Source organism: Saccoglossus kowalevskii, chromosome 12, assembly GCF_978046115.1.
Source record: "Saccoglossus kowalevskii chromosome 12, keSacKowa6.1, whole genome shotgun sequence".
NCBI classification, from domain to species: domain Eukaryota; kingdom Metazoa; phylum Hemichordata; class Enteropneusta; family Harrimaniidae; genus Saccoglossus; species Saccoglossus kowalevskii.
The window spans coordinates 21,394,224-21,415,956 of record NC_140652.1 but is presented as its reverse complement, the minus strand read 5'-3'; the positions used below and the strand labels follow the sequence as shown (position 1 = coordinate 21,415,956).

General features: G+C 35.3%; 1 protein-coding gene across 1 annotated transcript; it reads right to left on the bottom strand.

Moving 5' to 3' along the window:
• Positions 1-4,626: 4,626 nt before the first annotated feature.
• On the bottom strand, positions 4,627-20,052 carry LOC100366744 (4-hydroxyphenylpyruvate dioxygenase-like). The gene is made up of 12 exons (XM_002732586.4): positions 19,932-20,052; positions 16,618-16,680; positions 15,634-15,738; positions 15,115-15,157; positions 14,843-14,925; positions 14,263-14,352; positions 13,988-14,094; positions 13,815-13,886; positions 13,228-13,381; positions 12,175-12,363; positions 8,908-9,030; positions 4,627-5,070 (listed from the first exon to the last, which is right to left on the bottom strand). Exons 1-12 carry the CDS (start codon positions 19,950-19,952, stop codon positions 4,975-4,977), a joined length of 1,146 nt encoding a protein of 381 aa, XP_002732632.3. The 5' UTR covers positions 19,953-20,052; the 3' UTR covers positions 4,627-4,974.
• Between the last annotated feature and the right edge of the window lie 1,681 nt (positions 20,053-21,733).

Below are 21,733 nucleotides of genomic sequence, written 5' to 3'. Positions count from 1 at the left end.
TTCTTCTTCAAAACCGGTAGTCTGAATGCTTTAATACTTGGTGTGTATGTACCTTGTGTTGACATCTACTAGATTTGTTCATCCCATGGTCATATCTTTAGTTCTCTAATTTTGGCAAATATTTTTGGTTAAAAATGGAATTTCAACTAACCACTATTTCCAATGCTTTGGTGTTAGGCATACATGTGTTTATTATTCCATTGACAACTCTGTGTGCTTGTTTGGCGATATTTCATTTAAAAGTACAAATTTAAACGAAAAGTTGTGGCATATACAGCACTAATCTTTTGTACAATAGCGGTTGAGCAACAGGCCCATTGGCCTTTATTTTATTGAACTTGTTAACTGAAGATGGTACCATTTTGACTTATACTGGTTAACAAATGTTATGTTAAGATCTTTTTCCATGTGCTTTGCTAACTTGGGCTTTTTATTGACAAATTAATGTTCTGTTGAAAGTTGTGACAATCATTTGAGACAAGGCTGGGAAACACCACCACAATATTGGTAAGGTTGCCAGTTTTAAGTGATGCAAACCTTGTGTCACACGCAACGTAATATTACCGTAATTGGTATAGTACAGGTGTGATGGTTCAAATACCAAAATGGCAACAGTAACAGAAAGACTTCCCTGGCGGCGATGATAAAATACGTAGCCAACAGATGAGGTTTCAACTGGTACTGGTATTATTATACTCTGCAAACATCAAGTACAATAAGGCGGTAAAACTCCACTACTCCAATAACTAGATACTTAAACTCCAATACAATTCAACGAGATCTCCGATCTGAACTCAGTGCAGAACAACTCCCCTATATATACCCACAATGTCTATAAATAGACCATTACATCAACATACATAATGAGTCTTGAACTTACTACAAATTTCTAGAATGTTCCATTACCTTCCATTGCCCCCTACAGTGTTCTATTACCTATTCAACCAGTTTCTAAAAAAATATAGAATATTCCACCCAGACACAGTACGGTTCTAGAACATTCTCAGTGACACGGAAGTGGTAAATAAGTCGTATGCGACACCTTGCACTTTTGTTTGAAAATATAAAGTAGCACATATAGTATTGGCAGTGTTTCTAGAAATGCCAAATCACGGTAGGTGATACATAAACTATTTTTTTCTGGTTTTTGCATGAATCTTTAATGAAAATAGATGACTGGTGGTTCTCTTACTTTAGTGTGTCTTTGGCTTGATGGGAGTGCATTAAACTCTCCACTCCTCGTGTTTACTATGTTGAAAGCCATAATCTGTGCAATATACAGAAGTAGGTGTACAGGGTTTGTCTTTAAGAGATTGTTTCTTGATGCTTCGTCTATTTAGGTCGGTACAAGTGCTATTAAGTACTGGTACGGACTGTTCCCGGCCATCTGTTTTAAAAACATCTCTATGGATAATTTTAACAACTCTACAGGCCTGATTTTGTGTATCGACAATAACTTCACTCAATACCAAAAGGTATGGCTGCCAGAAATCAGCTCTTTAGTCTTGTTGTATGTACCCGTTTGCTTTTGACAAGTTCCTGCAGCCTTGAATAGTCTGCCTAACTCAGCCATATTGAACACTGGAACACAAACTTTGGAATCACGAAACACTTCTATGAAGTCAACTAGCTCAGCAAATGCTTTTCTGTGTATTACCATGCCAAGTATTGTCTGTCCCCTTATTGTGTTGTTATTGTTTTGATGAGGAAATTGTGTAGCATCAGTGCACACCTTGTCCCCATCCCCTATTTTTGACAACAATTTAATATCAGTTGCACACCTGCGTACTTTTAAATCAATATCAAAGGTAAATGTCTTATGAAGGCCAATATAACTGACGATACACATATTTGTAAGTTCAGAATATATGTGATATGTGATAATAAATTATAACTTCAGCTGTAATAAAATCTACTAAAAGTCAATGACACATCCTGAAACCATACAAGTGACAAACTTGCTATCTATGCCGTAGTATATTGTACTATTGTAAATAACAAATGATATGTTTTAAAATTTACTCTAATAAGAAAGACAAAGGAAAGTTTGTTTACTATCCAATAAATTTCAAGATGGTGAAACTCTAAAATTTGCCACGAGTTGGTGCTCCAATTGTGATTTTGAGACTGTTAGGCTTCTGGTCGATCTTTTTCTGAATAAAATAAAACTTGTCAATAGGAGGCGCTATACACTGGGTTCCATGTGCAGAAAAGATCAGAATCTATCTTTGCAAGGCTGTTGTCAAATGTTCGCCCAACTATTAATGGTATCACTTAATCAGTTTGTGGCACTGTTTGGCATTTCAGTCACCAAATTAATAATGTTGGTGAATCCTACTGCCAGAGTCAAGTGCTCAAAAACAGAAATACTGGTGGTGTTTCAAAAACAAAAATAATGAGAAAAGACCACTAGACAGTTGTACCATGCATAATGTGGCAAAGGCTGGTTGAAAATCAGGGATGCAGAGACGCTCCAATTCGATGGATTCACAAACTGATAATTTGGTTGCTGGGCTTAGCCACCTCCCAAAAACAATTTTGCAGGGCAGCAGCTAAAATTTCACTACTTCAAGTTTATGCATAAATTAACGCCCAGGCTAGTTGTCTGTACGATTGTTGTAACACTGTTCAACCAAAAACAATGCCCCGACGGCGTTTTGAAGATAACACATTGTCAATCATTTGTGAAAATTTCAAAACAAAAGGTCAAAGCATCTAGGAGCTATTTTTTTTAAAGTTCTGGGATGTGCACTAAAAAGAACCTGAGATAATTGTTAATTTGCATAACAATTCACTCCATAAGAAGTTTGCTAATGCTCATAATTAAAATGGCTGCAACAGTTCCAAATTTAAATGTATTATAGTTTTGTTAAAAAGTTAAATATAGTGCATAATATGGAGACCCCGTCATTTCTTTTTTTCACCATTTCTTTGTTATTATTTATGTACATCTTTGCTAAATCTTGCTAAGCATTCAAAAAAGAGAATGTTTGCACCTGTTATCTATATTTTAAAATCGTGTTTTGAGTATGTTCCACTATTCACAATTCTACAAAATTTTAACAGTCTAACAGTGCCCACGAACCTGCATCTCTACCTTAAGAGATTGTCTCTTAATGCTTAGTCCATGTAGGACCATAGAAGTGATATTAATGGCATTGGTACGGATTGTTCCTGGCAGTCTGTTAGAAATCAATCATCAAATGTATTCTATGTTTTGAAAACATCTCTACGGATAATTGTAGCTGTTTTTGCCAAATTTAGTGCATCACCTACATGCCTGATTCAGTGTATCACCAATGTCTTCACTGAATAGCAAAAAAAACACATCTCTCTTGAATGTGTGATCTCAGTTCAGGTATAGCTGCCAGTATTCGGTTCTTTACTATTGTTGTATACACCTATTCTCTTTTGATACCAAATTCCCTAGCCATATTGATCACTGAATCACAAACCTTTCTATGCAGTTGACTAGCGCAGCAAATGCTATTCTGTCCCCTTATTCTGTTGTTGCCATTGTTTTGACATCATAAATTTCTCAAAAGAATCTTGTGAACGTGTTTATCCTTTTTGAGAGATCAGAATTTTGTGATACATTATTTAATTGTCACCTGATATTGCAATTGCATTCTTGTGAAAGCGGAAGAGTACACCAAACAAATCATTGAGAAGGTCCTGACCCTTCTCCCAATACTCACTTAGCCGATGACTATTGAATGCAGCTTATGTGTTGAATACAATTCTGACTGGTGTACTTTTCTTTTCAGGTCGTATAACTGGGTGATGGTAAAGATAGTGTACATTATACATCTCCATTTCTTCTTTGCCTAATTTTCTGGAAAACCACTCCTCTTCCATTTCTTTCATTTGATAGTCTTATATCTCTACATTTTCTTCATTAGTCTCTGTTCAATGGACATCAACTTTGCCATACCCTGTTTCCAATTGTGGGGAAGCTCTTGTGGGTTTTATTTCCAAAGATAAGGTACCACTCATCTATTATTATCTATTTACTATTTCTGGTGATTTGACGCAGATTGACTTTACCCTGAGAATTGGCTTAATTTCATCAGTTAAACAGCTAAGTAGTTTTAATGTTGCAATTATCTGTCAGACCCACATTCTTCTGCCATCAGCTGTGAGTTACATTTTAAATATCTTCACCCTCTTTCAATGATCAGAACTTCATTATATCTTGGGCGACTACATCAGAAATTATTCTTGGGTCTCCATAATATAAGCCAAGATAGTCCTATCAAGCATCATAGTCTGATCCAAAGTCTTTTAACATTTTCAATGGTTTACCAGCGGACTGGTTCTCAGTAAGAATGGTTTATCACATATATGAATATATGTTACAGATGTCAGCAGCTTATATGCTGTTGGATGAAATGTTCTAATGCCAGTTATTTACGTTAAAATAAATATATTATACCACTATATCGTTTCAATATGTATTTGAATATTGCTCAAATGAAAACGTTGCACTAGTAACTTTGTGTTACTAAAACATCGACTATTTGAGTGAACAGTCAAATCTTGTGAACTATATTGCATCTGGTTAATATTTGATGAACATGCATTTCACAGAGTGTGCCCCAAAAGTATGCAAAATAAACATGAGTATTCAACATATTCTTTAATATTTATTTCTGTGCAATAGTTCATCTCACATTAGTTCATCACATTAAATCATTTTCCCATCGTTTGCAAAACCTTCATCATCAGATCATTCGTTATTACATCTACATTTTGTAACTATTTTTATTTTTTAAAATAAGTGAAACGTCCTAAACCATTCCCAGAATATATAAACTAATCTTATTTACTAGCACAAATAAATTATATATTTCATAACACGTTCTGTCATTTCAGTTGTACACTTGTTGACAATGTTCTCGCAATCAAGCATACAACATACAATAAATCGATTATAACTTATTACAGAAATAATAACTGATAATAAAACAGCTTTTACTTGTGAATAACATTTTTGAAGAGATTCCCCCTTGCTTGTTGTTGCCTTTCAACTGCCTCAAATAATGTTTTGAAATTGCCTTCTCCAAATCCCTGTCGATAGAAATAAAAATAGTGATTGCATTTACATATTTCGAGATGTATAACATAAATTAATATTGTGGAGTGATATTATATTGTATTGAAACAAGTGCGTTTTGTAAATAAAAAGCACAATCACTTTGACAGGAGTAGTTTATTAATTGATTTTGCAAGTAACTGTTAAAGGTCCAGGTATACTATAAATACGCTCCTAAACAATAGGGATTATTTCCTTGCTTGTCACATTGTAGTAAACAGCTCCAGCCAAGCTCCGGTAAAAACATGTTTTCTCGAACTTACATGTCTATTATGTCGTACCAAAGTGGATGCATGTGACTATGAATATCACAGCAGTGACTGTGTGTAGTATTTATGACAATAAATAGTGTACGATCTGAGATTTTGGCGGATAAAAGTAAACATGAACCGGGGAAAGGGACGCGGGACTAATCTTGAACAATTACTATTGTCAATCAAAGTCACGTGATGTTGGACCGCTGAAACAGGATGCGGCATAGGCTATGCAAGTGATTAGCACCATGAATTAGAATAGCCACACCTCCAATTCACACTTGACCGGGGCAAGTATTAGAAACAACGACTAATTATTACCTAGCCCACCCTGCCTACAAGTCGGTATAAAGTAAAAGAATATCAGTCAACAAACACACACACACACACAGAACAATTTTTAGTATCAATCACAGAAATTCATAAGAGCGTAGGAAATCAGTAGTATAATCCGGCAATAATTAACTACGAAAATAGAACTTGTACAATGCCCGGATTTGAATTTTGAATGGGAGCATAGTTTGGGTATATCAGAAACATTTTGAAACCAGTTCTCAACAGTGTGTGAATATTACGTTACACCATGGCCACAATACAAGGTGCAAACTCTTTCCTTTCAAGACTCTCAAATAAATAAATCATTTCAAATGACAAATTGGCGCAGAAAAGTTGGTTATCCCACATACAAATCCTTGTTGATAATCTCTCACCATCCATATTACATAGCTCGTTTCAATAACGGATCATATTCCCATTTCCGGGTTATGCACATCCCGGGGGGCTACTTGCATAGAAGTGCAATATGGGTATGTGCCGCCCGACTGGGGTGTCATTTCACGTTATTTTGTTTAGAAGTGGGTGGTCATTCATCAATGGTTTGGTTTAGAAGTGTGTAGCATTTATTTACTTTTTCACCATCTTGAATTTTCAAGGTGAATGTTCCGGCGAAGCACTCCACTATCACCTTGAAGTATTTCATTAGGACTATGTGTATGTGACAATGCCCTCACAGTTTAGAACCAGTTTAACAACAGCTAATCATATAACTTCTTTCTTCAACGCGCTTGGCCAAGCTATCAAAATCTTCGAGGTGGAGCTAAGTCACTAAACGCTTCACGTTGCTATTTAAGACGCGCACCACTCTACCATGTATTTCTATGGACTTTGCGCGAGCTGCTGTGCACCGATAAAAAAGCCGGTGAAAATAGCTAAAATCGAGAAAACAGCACAAACTTAACTTTGAAAAAATCCAACCAAATTTAAATATGTTGCATATGTAGGGGGTGACAACAACCAACCCAAAATACCGTTTTCTGAGAATTTATTGGCCTTTGTTTCACCATGATGGTTGCTAGGCAGTGAAAATGCCTGACACGAGAATAAATGTCGCTGAGCACAGCTAAAGCTGTGTTCGCTTGAATGTCGAGGCGATACAGTGACAATATCGATACATCATGCAACTCACTGATATTCAGACCAAAGCTATTCAAGCTTTACTTAATAATAGTGGTAATAGTGTTGTCACCACTGTTGACTATTATAGAAGAGTAGGTGTTATAACCCAAAACTCGTGATATCACTGCAACACATATCGGCAGTAATGAAGCCGAAAATATCAGAAATGCAGAGCTCCGAGCGCTTTCTGGCAGTCTTTGTAACAAAGCTTTCTATTGGTCGGTAAACTTTCTATCGCGCAACCACGTGACATACACGGTTATGAATGGTATTACCGCATGGTGTTGTAGAGGGAGGAAAGTCCGAACGGAACAACACCGTGTAGGCGGACGATGCTTTTTCACATATCCCATCCATCGTGTATTACCATTCACGGATAATTGAGCTACAAAGCTATATTTTGGATATTGTTACATTCAGGGAAATTTCAAAATGGCGGAGCAATCAGACATAATTGGAACAACCATTCCGTCATACTATTTTGTAAATGTGTTAAAGCGAAGGGGGTCGTCACCTGCGCATGCGTCAAATGGCCATAGCGTGTTATTGTTTACAAACAAGCGTCTTCCCATGAGCCTTTGCGTTTTAGCGTGTGTTGTTATCGTTGCTTGGGACTCAATTTCCGCGTGTGTGCAGGTGACGATACTTTCACTTTAAGCCCTGTGATTATTCTGTCTTCTATGGTTTGTCATATTACCTCAAACCCTGCAAATAGAAGTGTACATGGAATCATGGGAAGAAATGGTGTGCAATGCCGTGTGAAAACTGTCATAAAGGTGATTAACAAGTCATACTTGTTTACAAATCTGGAAGGACAGTTGAAATCTGCCAGGTGTGCTTGTGATTTGCATAACAAAGGATGTTTACAATCTACTGACTTGCCTACGTAAGACAGCTGCTAGCAAGTCCACATTCTGATTGGCTCATGTGGACCCATAGGTGGTGTTTCTGAGTCTGGGCCATTTATGCCTATAAATAGGCTAGATTGAGGAGAGTTGGGGTCCACTATTTCACCATTACTTTGTGTGTTGCTGCTGCGATATTACGAGACAAATAATACAGGCTTCAATCATCATTCATTGGGACTTGTATGAACTGCTCTGCAATATCCTGTTATCAGCAGTGTCCTCGAGAATAACAGCATTCCTCTGTAAGCAAGATTCCTGTATTTTCTCCGTCGTTGTGTTGCAGAAGCGATTGACTGTCATCAATTTCCACATCCTGGAACTGTGAGTTATCACCAATGCACACTTCCCTAAGCAATCCCCTATTTAGTGAATTTATTCATTGTGTTTTTCTGTGCTTTGTTTCTAGTAATTCTTTTGAGAGGTATTAAAGCTAAGAGCTTTAACTAGATATTTTGGTGTATGTGTATTTCATTTCCAGTAGTATTGTCTTGTCTACTCCATACTAGCAGTGAAAGAACCCCCTGTCCAGTGTGAGTTCTGTGGGTGCCCCTCTCAATAGCAGTAAGCAGGCCTTACACTGTGACAAGCCCCATTTTACTCAAATCCCTCAACAAAAAACATATCGTGCCCAGGCCCCACTAGTTCACTTTGCAAGCATCCCGCTGTAACGGTAAGATCTTAATACTCGCCCGTTATGATACCAATGTATTTACACCATGTCAAATAGTTAAGGGAAATCATTCCCATACTGATTTTACCGAGATATAGCAATGTCGACTTGTCAATTAAATGTGAGTAATTTGTGTTGTCTTCTTGAACTTGTACATTCTCAACATTCTCATGTTTTTCATGTCATCGAGAGCGGACAAAAGTCGCCTTTGTAACACATCACTTCGTATTCATTTTAAAATTCCTTTACGCATGTGCACTGATCGTTTTGGTATTGGAAATAACAGCCAGTGCATACGCATATTGACAAATTCCCATTCCCAAAAATGTTAAATTATGAACAATGTTATATTATGAATCTTATCAGAACACTCGTTTTTAAACAGCATCATTATTCATTCATACAGAATGTGAATGTGTTTGGCTCGTATCGATCACATACCAATTATTTTTCATGCAATCGAACACACGTAACACAAAACAAGGCAAGTGTCTCGCCATCGTTGACAGACGTGTGTGCACTTACAGAATGACCACGCCGCTGAATTATCTCCATGAACAATGATGGCCTGTCTTGCAATGGTTTTGTGAATATTTGTAATAAGTAGCCATCCTCTTGGCCGTCAACGAGAATATTCAGTTCCTCAAGCTGAAAAATAATTGTATTATTATTATACATATTTCAGCAGAAAAAATAGCGTTTGTAAAAATCCGTATCAGCCCTCGTTCCAAAACGTATTGGTACTCGAGTTTGTTCTCATATGGGGTAAATTACATTATTATACATATAGCACCAAAAAATAGCGTTTGTAAAAATCCGTATCAGCCCTCGTTCCAAAACGTATTGGCACTCGAATTTGTTCTCATATGGGGTAAATTACATCACTAACACTGACGCATATAAGCGTTTTGTACGCCGCACTTGTTTAGAAGACAACATGGCGAGTATGCAAATCTTCATCATCCCGGCAAGATCAAACACAGCCACCACAGTTACTGAGTGCTGTATATGCAATACAGAAAGATTTCTACGACACGAAGAATAATCAGCAAGATATGTATACTTCTATGAAGTTCATTAATAACCAATTTGAAGAAATGAGAAAAAGAATGGAAGTAACTAGCGCGACAGAACATTCAATTACGTGGCACAGTATGGTGTATTTTGAAAAAAGCTTCGCGATCAAGATCAATACACCGGTAGAATTTTTCTAGAAATCAATGGAATCCCAGAAAATGAGAATGGCGAAGAGGATACGGACGTGAAAATTGCGTTGTCTGTATTCCGCAAAATAGATCCGATCATAACTACGGTCGACATTGACGTCACACATCGCATGGGTAAAAAATATTGACACCTCAAACAACAACCGAGATCAATTACTGTTCGTTTTACAGACAGGAAAAGACGGAATGTTATTTATGAAAATTGTCGTAATCTACGTGACATTACAACAAAGGATTTTGGATACCTTCATTCAAACTACATTTTTGTGAATGAAAACCTAATACTATCGTCATATCGGCTGTTATAAGGGGTCAATCGCGCAAGAAAGAAAGCACCCTATCAGTATCTCTGGAGTTATAATGGGCTATATATGTAAAAAAATACTGCAATGTTCATCACAATACTGTGTGGCAATTTTCCAGACTACTGATATTTGGAGAATGGCTTATTGGTACTACTATAATTACTGACTGATGTCGAGGTGCATTACACTGAAACATTGTGGCCAAATGCTAATATCGGTGGGAATAAATCGCCTGTTATTATAATAATCTTCAGAAAACCAAACACAAATGTTTAAAAGAGAATTCAATATTTCATAATATACCAATATAAATTTAAACAATTCAGACTAGTCATGTTAAAAATCTGTGTTACACATTGTCATCTTACAGCTACAAGCGCATTATTAATGTACCCGCACGTATAATCAATAACTCGCATTACTGTTATTGGCATTCACGAATATATATATATTCAAATGTTGTCAGTGCCGGTACAATGGTGGTAATATCCGACCACCTACCAATTTTTGGAATTTTCCAAGACTTAGAAACGTATTTTCCGGAAGTTTGGAGTAGTCGGGACTACTCCAAACTTAATATAATCAAATTTAAAAAGTGTTCATTATCTGTATGACGCATTCTTTATTTACTATTTTGAAAATTTGTAGCAAACGTTCCCCTCTCAAACAAATTGGTTCGCGCACTATGCCCCCCCCCCCAAAACCTGGCTCAGTATGAAGTTAAAAGGGCAATAAATAAAAAAAAAATGTTTTCAAAAATGGTTATATGTAATTATAATGCGGACAGCGTTAAATATAAATGCTATAGGAATTATGTGACAAATCTTATAAGAGATGCGAAACGTAATTTCTATTCAGATCAGTTGAATATAATGGAAAAATTACTAAAACATGGGAATTAAATGAAATATTAGGAAGAGGACCTACAAAAACAAAATTACCGGACCAGAACCAATATTTTTAATCGAATGTTTCCCAGTATTACTAAGAAATACTTAAGTACTTAAGTAAATTTTCCTTGGTTTGAAATCTAATATGATATGTTTTGGCTACAGGCTGAAAGTGTTGTGAAATATAATTAGTAAAATGTCCATGAAGGCAGTAAAATACGAAAATGTCTAATTGTAACTAGTGTTTGTATATGTCAAGTATATTACAGCTAATAAGCAATAGAGAAGTATATGAAAATGAGGTGAACAAGTAATGTACGTACAATTCGTTTTTGAATAATATGTATTGTATGTAAATGAGTTTAGTTTAGTTTTCCAACATTTATGAAATATGTGGCAAAATAAATGAATTATACAGTAATTATAAAATTAATTTCTAAACAATTTTCCTTAATTTATATACGACACCTATTTTGCTCATCACATGATCAATATGTTGTTTTCCAATTCAAATTGCGGTCCAGTAGTACTCAATTTGGTTTTTAAATGTCAAACTCCCAAAAGTCGCTACTTTTGTATTTTATCTCTGAATAAAATATATTCAGTTTTGTTATTGTTTATTGTCAATTTATTACTGTCGCACAAGTTAACTATTTGATTTAACTTTTCATTAACATAATGTAGGTTAATAATGTTGGAATGTATAAAATAAACTGGTGTCGTCTGCAAACAGACGGATATCAAAGTGTGTAGATGATAATACAATGTCATTAACAAATAAAAAACTAACTAGGACCAAGTACAGAATTTAATTAAAAGTGAGTCTGGTGTTACAACATTTTCACTGACATGTTCTTTCTTGTTTTATAAATAACTCTCAAGAAAATCTAAAAGTAGGCCTCGTATTCCATATCACCCTCTAATACAGTGTATTTCATTTGTTTCTGCAAGCACTGAGGAATCAGAATAGATTAGCCCAAGGCTATTTCTTGGTTTTTTTGTTTAGCGACGTGCTTATGTAAATTTTTAGGTAAAATAGATATTTGATTGACTGATTGATTAGTTTTATGGACACCGGAAATAGAATCCTGATACTGAACGCTAACATGAGCTACAGTTTTTCATTGATTCATCACTACAAGCATGTATATCAAGATTATCACGGAAATATATCAAAGTATGTACGCGTTGGCCGATCTTAGTAGTATTATTTCAACATGTAGATGTATACAACTTGGGATTGTTAACAGAAATGTAATGGCAAGACCTAACACAGATTATTTGTTAGGAGACGCACAGTGTTGAAACTGATCATATCACGATTAAATACATCTTGGCACAATAAACAGAAACGGTTAATTAAACTCTTACCTTTTCCAAATTTTCATAAAGATTAATCTTCAAGTGTCGTATGCGCTCTTTTAAATTATCATAATACGAGGCGGGCACATATGGAAACTCTGTGCCACGTTCCTTAAGACGTTCAACTGTTGTTATGATGTCCGATGTGCTCAATGCGATATGCTGTATTCCGTCACCTCCATAATATTCTACATATTCCTGCATTATGAGCAAACACATTATTTAAATGCGTTAGATGTAGTGTCGATGTGTTCCTGCATTAAACGACGTTTCTATCCCAAGTAGCCTCATTTTGACAGCAGATGTTGGTGAGTAGGATTTTAGATGCTATGCCTGATTCAAACTATTATAGTAGAATGGTTTCATTGCTTTCCACAACTCATCAACACTTTATAAGTTGACCATAAAAAAGTCTAGATTCAATTTTCTTCAAAAAATATATAATCATGACCCAAAAGTGCCGGCTATATTTAAAAATAAAAATAAAAAAGGAAATAAATCTAGCTTAACTATATACAATACAAATTGCACAGTAGTTCAGCCCATTGGCTAAATCAAACAGATTTCAAATGCCTAGAACAAACAAACAACCCACAAACTAACAATTGTAAATACGAAACTATAAAGTACTGAAGAACAACTGACTCGCACACTGAAATAAAGAAAAGCAGAAAGAATAAACACAGAACACTTTTTTACTACTGATGTCACAGACGGACAGAAAGCTTATAACTATATAACTTATCCATTTATAATTGTAAACCCCCATAATGAATAGTGCACTCGTTGTGCACAAGTCTTTTTATGTTAATGTACACATATGTGGCATACTAGTAACAGTGACATGGAGAAATGTCTCTTTTCGTTACTTGTATTGGCATGGACACAAGGAATCACTGTAAAATTCCATTGTAATGTTTTATTGTCCAACCATCTTGTCTGTGAAGCAACATTTGTAATTACTTCATATTCTATAAAAACTTTGATGCGTTGCTTTTGCTATAAGGCACTTTATATAAAGTCTAATTCCAGCCAAAAAATTAAAAATAACAACCACTGTACCTCAATTTGACTTTTTCCTTTACCCGGAACAGATTCATTCAATGCTATTTTCAATGTTTCACTGTGATTAGTAAGAACGGTGGAACGAAAACCGCTAATATCTGTAGACAATTGGTGATACCAGAATTTATGAAACTTACAATTTTTTTCATACCTGTTAAATAAAGGTATATAATATGAAATTATTATTAAGCGATTAAAGCGGTATTGTTTAGACTTATAATTTAATCTCAACGTAAAATATGTAAAATATGAGTGATGCTCCTAAGAAATTGCATAATAGAAAAGCTCACTTCCAACCTGGCACGGACATACAAAGGTCATACCTTTTAAGAAGGGTTTCCAAAACGACTTACATTAGTGAACAAAGTATATCATTGGTTTGAGTTTGCAGAATACTCGCACAGAGAAATGGCCAACCTATTGTTTAGTATATCTCGGGTGAGATTGGAATTCCGGACTAATTGAGTATTGGACGAGTGTAACGTGCACTTCGCTATTGCATTTCACTTTTTTCACGTAGATAAATTTTAAATGGTACGAGATATGTCATGGCAGAAATTCAGTTAATCTAGAAATATACAAACCATTCAACTGCTTGTTCCATTAAAGTGTGGTTACTAACAATGTGATCAATATATTCCAGGTTTACCTGTGGTCTAATAGATATAGAATATAATAGAATTTCAAAACACTTCAAAAGACCAACTGAATATTAGACTACGATTAAGTGATCCACTGACATTGAAGAGAAACTCACAGTTTGGCGACAATTGGACCCGTACTTTCAATTGGTGCCTTGTATCCAGGGAGAAATATACCTTTGTACGTGAGATTTTCCACAAGTAGATGTGTTGTATCACCATACTATATATATTGGTAAACAAAAAAGAAATAATTTTACGCCAACTCACATCATGAGAAATCTGCCTGTAGGCTGTTACATTATATTGGACGGTCAGTACAGTAAGTGACATTGACATGCATTACACATATACAAACAATGAAATCAATTACTATAGTGAATTAACTTACTGGAGCAACTTTGGCAAATCTTACAGTGCCATTTTCATCAGACTCTTCCCAAGTATCTTTTAGAACCTTTCCTTCATTTTCTTTAATATTCTACATATATATATATGAACATCAATCCAAAGTAATGCATTGGTTTTATATAACAGTAACTGAGTACATCGTAAATTCAAAACTGGCACGAATACCGTGTTTTGAGTAAGAAATCGCTGTGACACGAATATGATTTTGTATTTTATGAGAACGCAGTTTTTGTAAATTCCTCACTTAAAAAAAATACAACAGATCACAAACTATATTAATCAGGACAATAAACGCGATCTGAATTATACCATCTATGGTAACAAAGTTAATACATTTCGGACTGATCAATAACAACTGATTTCTAATTCTAAAAATAGTGCTTCGTCATATCATATCCCGATTATCATTTAACATTTTCCCCTTCTGTTTTTTTACAATTTCTTTTCAACATTATTAAGTAGTATTGTCATTTCAGTCAATATGATCATTGCATTATTATCATAACTTAAGCTACCCAAAAACAAATTCAATTTGGTATATACTACAGTACTGATTTTACCTCAATAAGGGCACCACAGTTATTCACAGTCAATGCAATATCTCTGACACCATCCCCATGCTGTATTAGGTGATCACCAATTTCTGAAAGATAAAAATATAAGTAATATGCAATGAATCACGCCATGAGACATGCATGGTTATTTGTATAAACACATACTCGCTCTTAATATTTGCTCTCAAACGTATCACCCGTGGCGTGTGGTGATGACATATATAATGATGCACACACACACAATATAATATTTTGCTGTACTAAAACTCCATTCCTACCTTTGTTTCCTGATGTTAATGCTGACTTAAATACAAAGATAATCTACAGAATAATAAAATTGTGTTGATGATTCTTTGCAAGAAATGTAGCATTTAATATTTGACAGTTTTCAAAAAAAGGTATTTAAACTTGTTAAATTGTATATGTTATTTTGGTATTTATCTTATAATAAAAGCACACATTCTTGTATTTATCCAAATGATGCAAAACACAACTTATAAATATAAAATCCATCTAATAGAAACGTTAACACGATCTTTATTTATTATTTATCAGTCAACGAATACCGTCTTTTTAATTTCAAATTAGGGTTGCATTTATTTTGGAATAGAGCATTGTCACACAGATAACAAGTAAATGAACATTATCAGATACTCGCTAATCGCCATGTTAATGTCAGTTTTCTTTTTATGTCGACATCGAGGTACTTTGGGCGTGATGGGAAGAGTAGCACATAAAGTACTTTATTGTGCATAATTGTTGATATAGAAAATAGTGTTCTATATTGTTATACTTACATTTCCTTGTTTTATAACATGTGCCACGACAGATTTGCTACCAGTTTCTAAACCCTTGTAAGCGATTGGCTCAAATCCCATTCTGGTACAATAGAATATGGCTGCCTGTAAATAAACAAATAACCGTAATTCAACGCATAAAACATATTTTATTTTTTTCGAATTTAGACCACACTGATTTAATTTTATGGATGACATCCTCCGGAGACCCCAAAACTAATGCGAGAGGGCGAAAAAAAAAATTCCTGCCAAAAAAGAAAATGCTGCTAAAACCGCAGGACTACAGAACTGGTATTGCGAATTGAACCACAGAACACAGTGTATCAAAAAAACAACAACAAGTCTTTATTTGTAGGAGGCACATGTTGATGTACGTATAGCTGTGTAAACGTCACATCTCTCTGGCCGACGTCAATTGCGTGCCAGTCTACAACAATCCCTCCGTTTTTCCTCTGAACTTTTATGCTCACGTATTTTGGTGGCGTGGTCCCGGCAACGCAATACGCATGTGCAGAAGATCATTTACGACAAAATTGGCACGTTTTGAGGTAGTTCAAAACGAGTTTTACGACAAGCCGGCGCTTTGCGACAATATGAGTCGGCAAGTTCCAGACAGAACACCGATCTGTAAAGACTCGTCGTCGGAGATTTGTTTTTTGAGAACAGGCGAAAACTATTGCGCGCGCGGATGTCATCCATAAAATTAAGTCGGTGTGGCCTTATGTTGGGAAATGTTTTACTTAGGTATGAATTAGAATTGTTGGTTCTGAAAGTCAACAATCTATTCATGTAGTAATTGAATAAAACATTTGGGCGATTGTGGTGTGAGTATGTTGTTTAGGATTACAGCTGCAGCGGAATATAGAAGACAGTGGACTTTTTCCCCAGTCTCAGTCTATATGTTAATGATTACATACCTCGTTAGTATTACTACGTAAAAACTTCCTAATGCATAAAAATCGAAATGTACATTATATCACTTACCTGTTTGGCATTTCCGACCCAGAATGTGATGTGATGAAAGTTGACAATTTGAAATTTGTCTGTCTGAAATATATATAGACAAATAATCTGTTGAATATATGATCGTGCAGTAACATTACAATAATTGTGTAATTGGTTACCTATGTTCATGGTTATACATACATACATGTATGTGAATTTGTGTGTATGTTGATGAGTGTATGCGTGTGTATACTGACTGTGTTGGAAAGCATCTGTACATATGTGTATTGGTGCATGGGTGGATAGGTGTATGTACATATGTAAGTGTTTCTGCCGAAGAGTGTATGTATTTATGCGTATATATGAGTTGTTGGTTGTGTGGGTGTCTGTTTTATATGATTTTATAGCTAGGTATGTCCGTGTGTGTAATAGGTAATTTAAATTAAACTTAAATTTGCAAAGCTAAAGGGTTAATTACAAGAGTAAGATATATCTTTGTTCCTTTTAATATGATTGTACCATATTTATGCCTTCAGTACTCCGGGCTTAACTCATTTATGAGGATTAGATATGAAACAAGAAGTTACTTTATTGGCGCCACATCATCATGATGTAGAATCACTATTGGTGTACAACAGAGTTATTTACAATAATGTCATACCACTAACAATGTGACCAATCATTGCTGTTTGCCGACGACATAATTATCTAATATCTAATTATCTAAGCTATCTAATACTACCGGGGACTGTGTCTACAATACTGCTTCACCATGCATATCCCATGCGTACGCGGGCGGGACATGTTTGCAAGACGTTTGACATGACACATTTAAATTGTATTGTTATAGACGGTTTGAGCAAGGGCGGTAGGCAAAAGTGCCTGGGTTAATACAATACTAGAAATAATACATGAATATTTTACTTCTTGGATAAAATAAGTTATTAGTTACATTGCCCAGACTCTGAGTTTTAGAAAACGTACGTCTAGTGCGTACAAGACATGGGCCGCGCGCTTTTTTAAAACGTTCGAATGTAGGACGCTTTCACCCCCGCTTTTCATAATAATAGACGGGGTCGTTGTGTCGTTACCGGAAGCGCTGTCCCAGCACAAACCTGTCAATCTCCCAGGCAAAGTTCTATTCCACGAATATACTTTCGGTGATCTAACCGCAAGGAGCTCTGGGAAGGAGAATGCAAACCTGTGTCATATGACGCCTTACTAGCCGATTTTGGCTAAATTAGCGCTCCGCCGCCTCTTTACACTAGTGTTTATACACGGAACTTGATATTTTTTTTCCAATTTAAGTTGCTTTTTAATCGCGTATTTTAGTGAAATATTGTTTAGTGAGTGAAATATTAATGTCATAAATAATTAAATCATGGAAATAACAGAAACTAAGACATGATAACGATAATCAAATTTGTGTTTGAAGTTCGAAAGTACTTGCGTAATTTCCGGTTTCAACTAGTTCGAAAATAGAACGTCCTTGAACGCGATAAAATCACGCGAACCAGACACTAGCAGCCGTAAACTCATTGCAAATTTGCGCAATGTTGGGGCCAGTTTGTCCTTACAATATTTCTAAGTTAAACTTTCATTTATCATTATTCAGTAAACAGGCACACCTTGCGCGATATGCGTCAGATCGGTGTTGAAAGAACGCCGACCTGCAGCGTCAATGTAGACGGGGTATGCTGGGACAGCGCTTCCTGTGACGACACAACGGGTATGACACGACTCAAGCTAACCAATAGGTGTTTGCCATATAGAACACGTGACCTGCAATTTTTCATTCAAAGCTCGTACCATTGTTTACGAGTATCATGCTCTTCTTCGCATTATTAGGCATGTCTGCTTTTTATTGAAGAAGGTACACACCATGTCCAATCATTAAAAACATAATTCACTAATCTGGGCTCAATATCGAACGTTTGCTGTGAAATGCAGAAATTTTAATAATCGCTGTTGTGCGATCACTCATGATGCATCGCTGTCACTAGATGCGTAGCTGCCGTTCTGTGCATATTTAAAGTTAGTTCGATGACGGGCGAAATAATCTTACCGGCATTAAACAACGATATAGCCTCGCAATACTGCAGCTACTAATGCATTGTTAACAATCAACTTCCCGGGTGACTCCGATTTTGAACAATATTTGTACAGCCGGAGTCAGGGTTCGATAACTCAAAAAATAGGCTCGATCATGCAAAATTTTCAATATGTTCATGAACAATTTGGTTTACTTCTGTATTCATAAAAAATGTCAAAACCATCACATAAAAATTACGTACAGTTTTACGCTAAAATAATGATGATGAGGTTATTTGGTTATTTCGTCATTTACGAACACCATAAATAATGTTCTTGAACGAGAAGTCTGGTACGCGGTGTGTCCGAAAATGGAACACACTGTGTCATACCCCGTCTATATTATATTTTCGCTAAATATTACTTCTTTATGGCGGAAACTAAGGAAACGAGAAATGTGCACGCGAGCGAGCGTTCCTTTTGGATATTTGCCAAAACGAAAAAATGGCCGGTGGTGGCGCTGTTCAATACTTCTTATGCCACTAATTCATAACTTACGGCTCGAAGGATACAAGGCGTTTCAAATCGAATGTGGAATTAAATAATATAAGCGAATGGTACAGCCAGTATATATGTGTATATATATGTGTACATATATGAGGTACATTTAGACATAGTTATTCAAAGTAAATGTGTTTTATTGTCATTATTCAAATAAATCGTCAACATTTAAAAATTGTCATTAATCCTGGCTTATCTTACACTTTTGCCTACCGCCCTTGTTGTAAGTGCTAGAAATACACGAATTAAATAAAATATATTTGTGTGGTATTAATATTTATTAAAAAATATTAACATTTAGTACTCCGTTCAAATTTACTCATATATACCGTATTACATATTGCTATAATATTGATATTTCAGACATATCTATCATCCACCTCAGATCGGAAACTACCTTTCATCACAAATTATGACGATACATTTGGAGTACATTACCAGTAGCCCGAGTACTCTCAGAAACGTGCAATTGGAACGCAAGGGACTCCTCGTCTAATCGATTATATTAAAATTGCAATTAAAGCAGAATGTCATTATTTCTGATATTTTAAAATATCTTGAACTGGTATGTATATATGATGAGTACGTTTTGATATTCAAGTCAAATCCATGACAAGTGTTTATTTTAGATAGAAGGGTATTGCTACTATGCCGTATCAGCGGAGACAAATTGTCCATATTGTATAAATCGTCGAGCAATAGGTTGTGTATGTCGAATTAAATATTGCCGTAATTTCTACTTTAAATAATCATGTACTTACCATGTCGCAGTTGTAATGCATACACACTGTGTTCTTGGAGGTTTCTGTATCTTATATATGCGTAAGAACACAACAAAATGTTTTGTGAATTTGTGGTCGAATTGCTGCTTATGTATTCTCCACCTCGATATTTACTATTTATAGTGAGCGCACATATTATTCAATAAAATGCTGGTGGTTATTTTGTATGTATGTATGTATATTTTGTGTGAACCCCACCGTTTATTTTTATTCGTAACACGGCACCATATAGATTCGAATTGACATTGCCTCAATTTTCTATTTTTATGTTGCTGATATTTAATCCACATATATCTGATGTGACACTGATATGACAGATATCGACAGATTTTAGACGACAACGCACATTAAATCCTGCGTATAATGTTAGCAATTGCTAGTGACCTCAATACTTAATCGTCGCAAACTACGTGATATTAAAACAAATGGTATTAGATACCGTCATTCAAACTATATATTTGTGAATGAAAACCTAACATCATCGCCATGTCAGCCGATATCAACGGGCCAATCGCGCGAAAACGGAAGCACTCTATCACTACCTTTGGACTTATAAGGGGCGTATTTGCTTCAGAAGATTGAAACAAAAATATCAAAACTCTCTGAGTAAATACTGAAAATTGACTCAAATTTTCATTGTTGGCTAAAATCAGGATTCATTTCCAGAAATATTGAAGAATATAAACAAGTGCAGAACAATTTGGGCTAGAAAGTCTGGTGGTGAAAGGGTTAAACATGGATTTATAGTTCTACATATTTTGAATGATTTGTTGTTTGCTAACATGGACTGTTATTACTGTGCAAAATAATCTCTGAGATTTCCTTAGTCAATAGTATGGACTGATAATTTAATTAGTCGAGTAGAAAATGGGAGCCCTGTTACTGTATTGAGCTTTGTTGGTGATGAATCCGATACTGTTTTGATGCAACCTCGTCTTTCACTTGAAAACAATTGATTTGACTTTGGGCTTAACTCAATCTAATCATCATCCCTGTATTAAATTAGACTTACTAAAAGTTTACCACGAGTCAATTGTCCGAAGGCACTGTCCCCAACTGATGACACATGCAGCCGTTTCTACTATTTTAGTGCATTGTTTGAATCACATTGTTTTTTTTGGGGTTTAGATTGGTCAAATAATTTTCCACACAACATATCATTCATGTGAAATCAGGCAATTGTGTTTCTACCAGACAATACTGCACTCGTACACATAATACACACACAATCAACTAGGAGAAATGACATAATGAATCTTGTCCTGTAATTTTAATGACAAATTCCACAAGTTTTGTATAAAGTAATTTCATCTCCTCACAAACATTCTTTCAGTTAAATACTTTGATAAATGAATGTAATTTTTCAACTCGGGATATTTTATCGTTTTCCTATAAAACCTCGATATGACAACCTGCTTTCTACAAAACGCAAAATATATGCACAATACATAATATCCAGAAATAAGTATATTGTATCAAATTTAATACAATACATATTTACTTAGCATTTTCAGGGAAATCTCCAAAACATAACATCACTAAGTTAGACCTATTTTCAGTCAGCAAATCAGTAAATCAAATTATATATTCGACAGTGATCCCCACATCAACCAAAATTGAGTGCGTTCTCAAGTATGTGTGATAGTCATAATAATATGCATCATGCTCACCGTCTCAATTTAGATCTCAATTTTCTCCTAGCCAGTTTCATGTATTTTTTTGGCTGCAAAAATATATACTTCATCCAACAATAGAAAACGTTATATCTTATAGATACATAT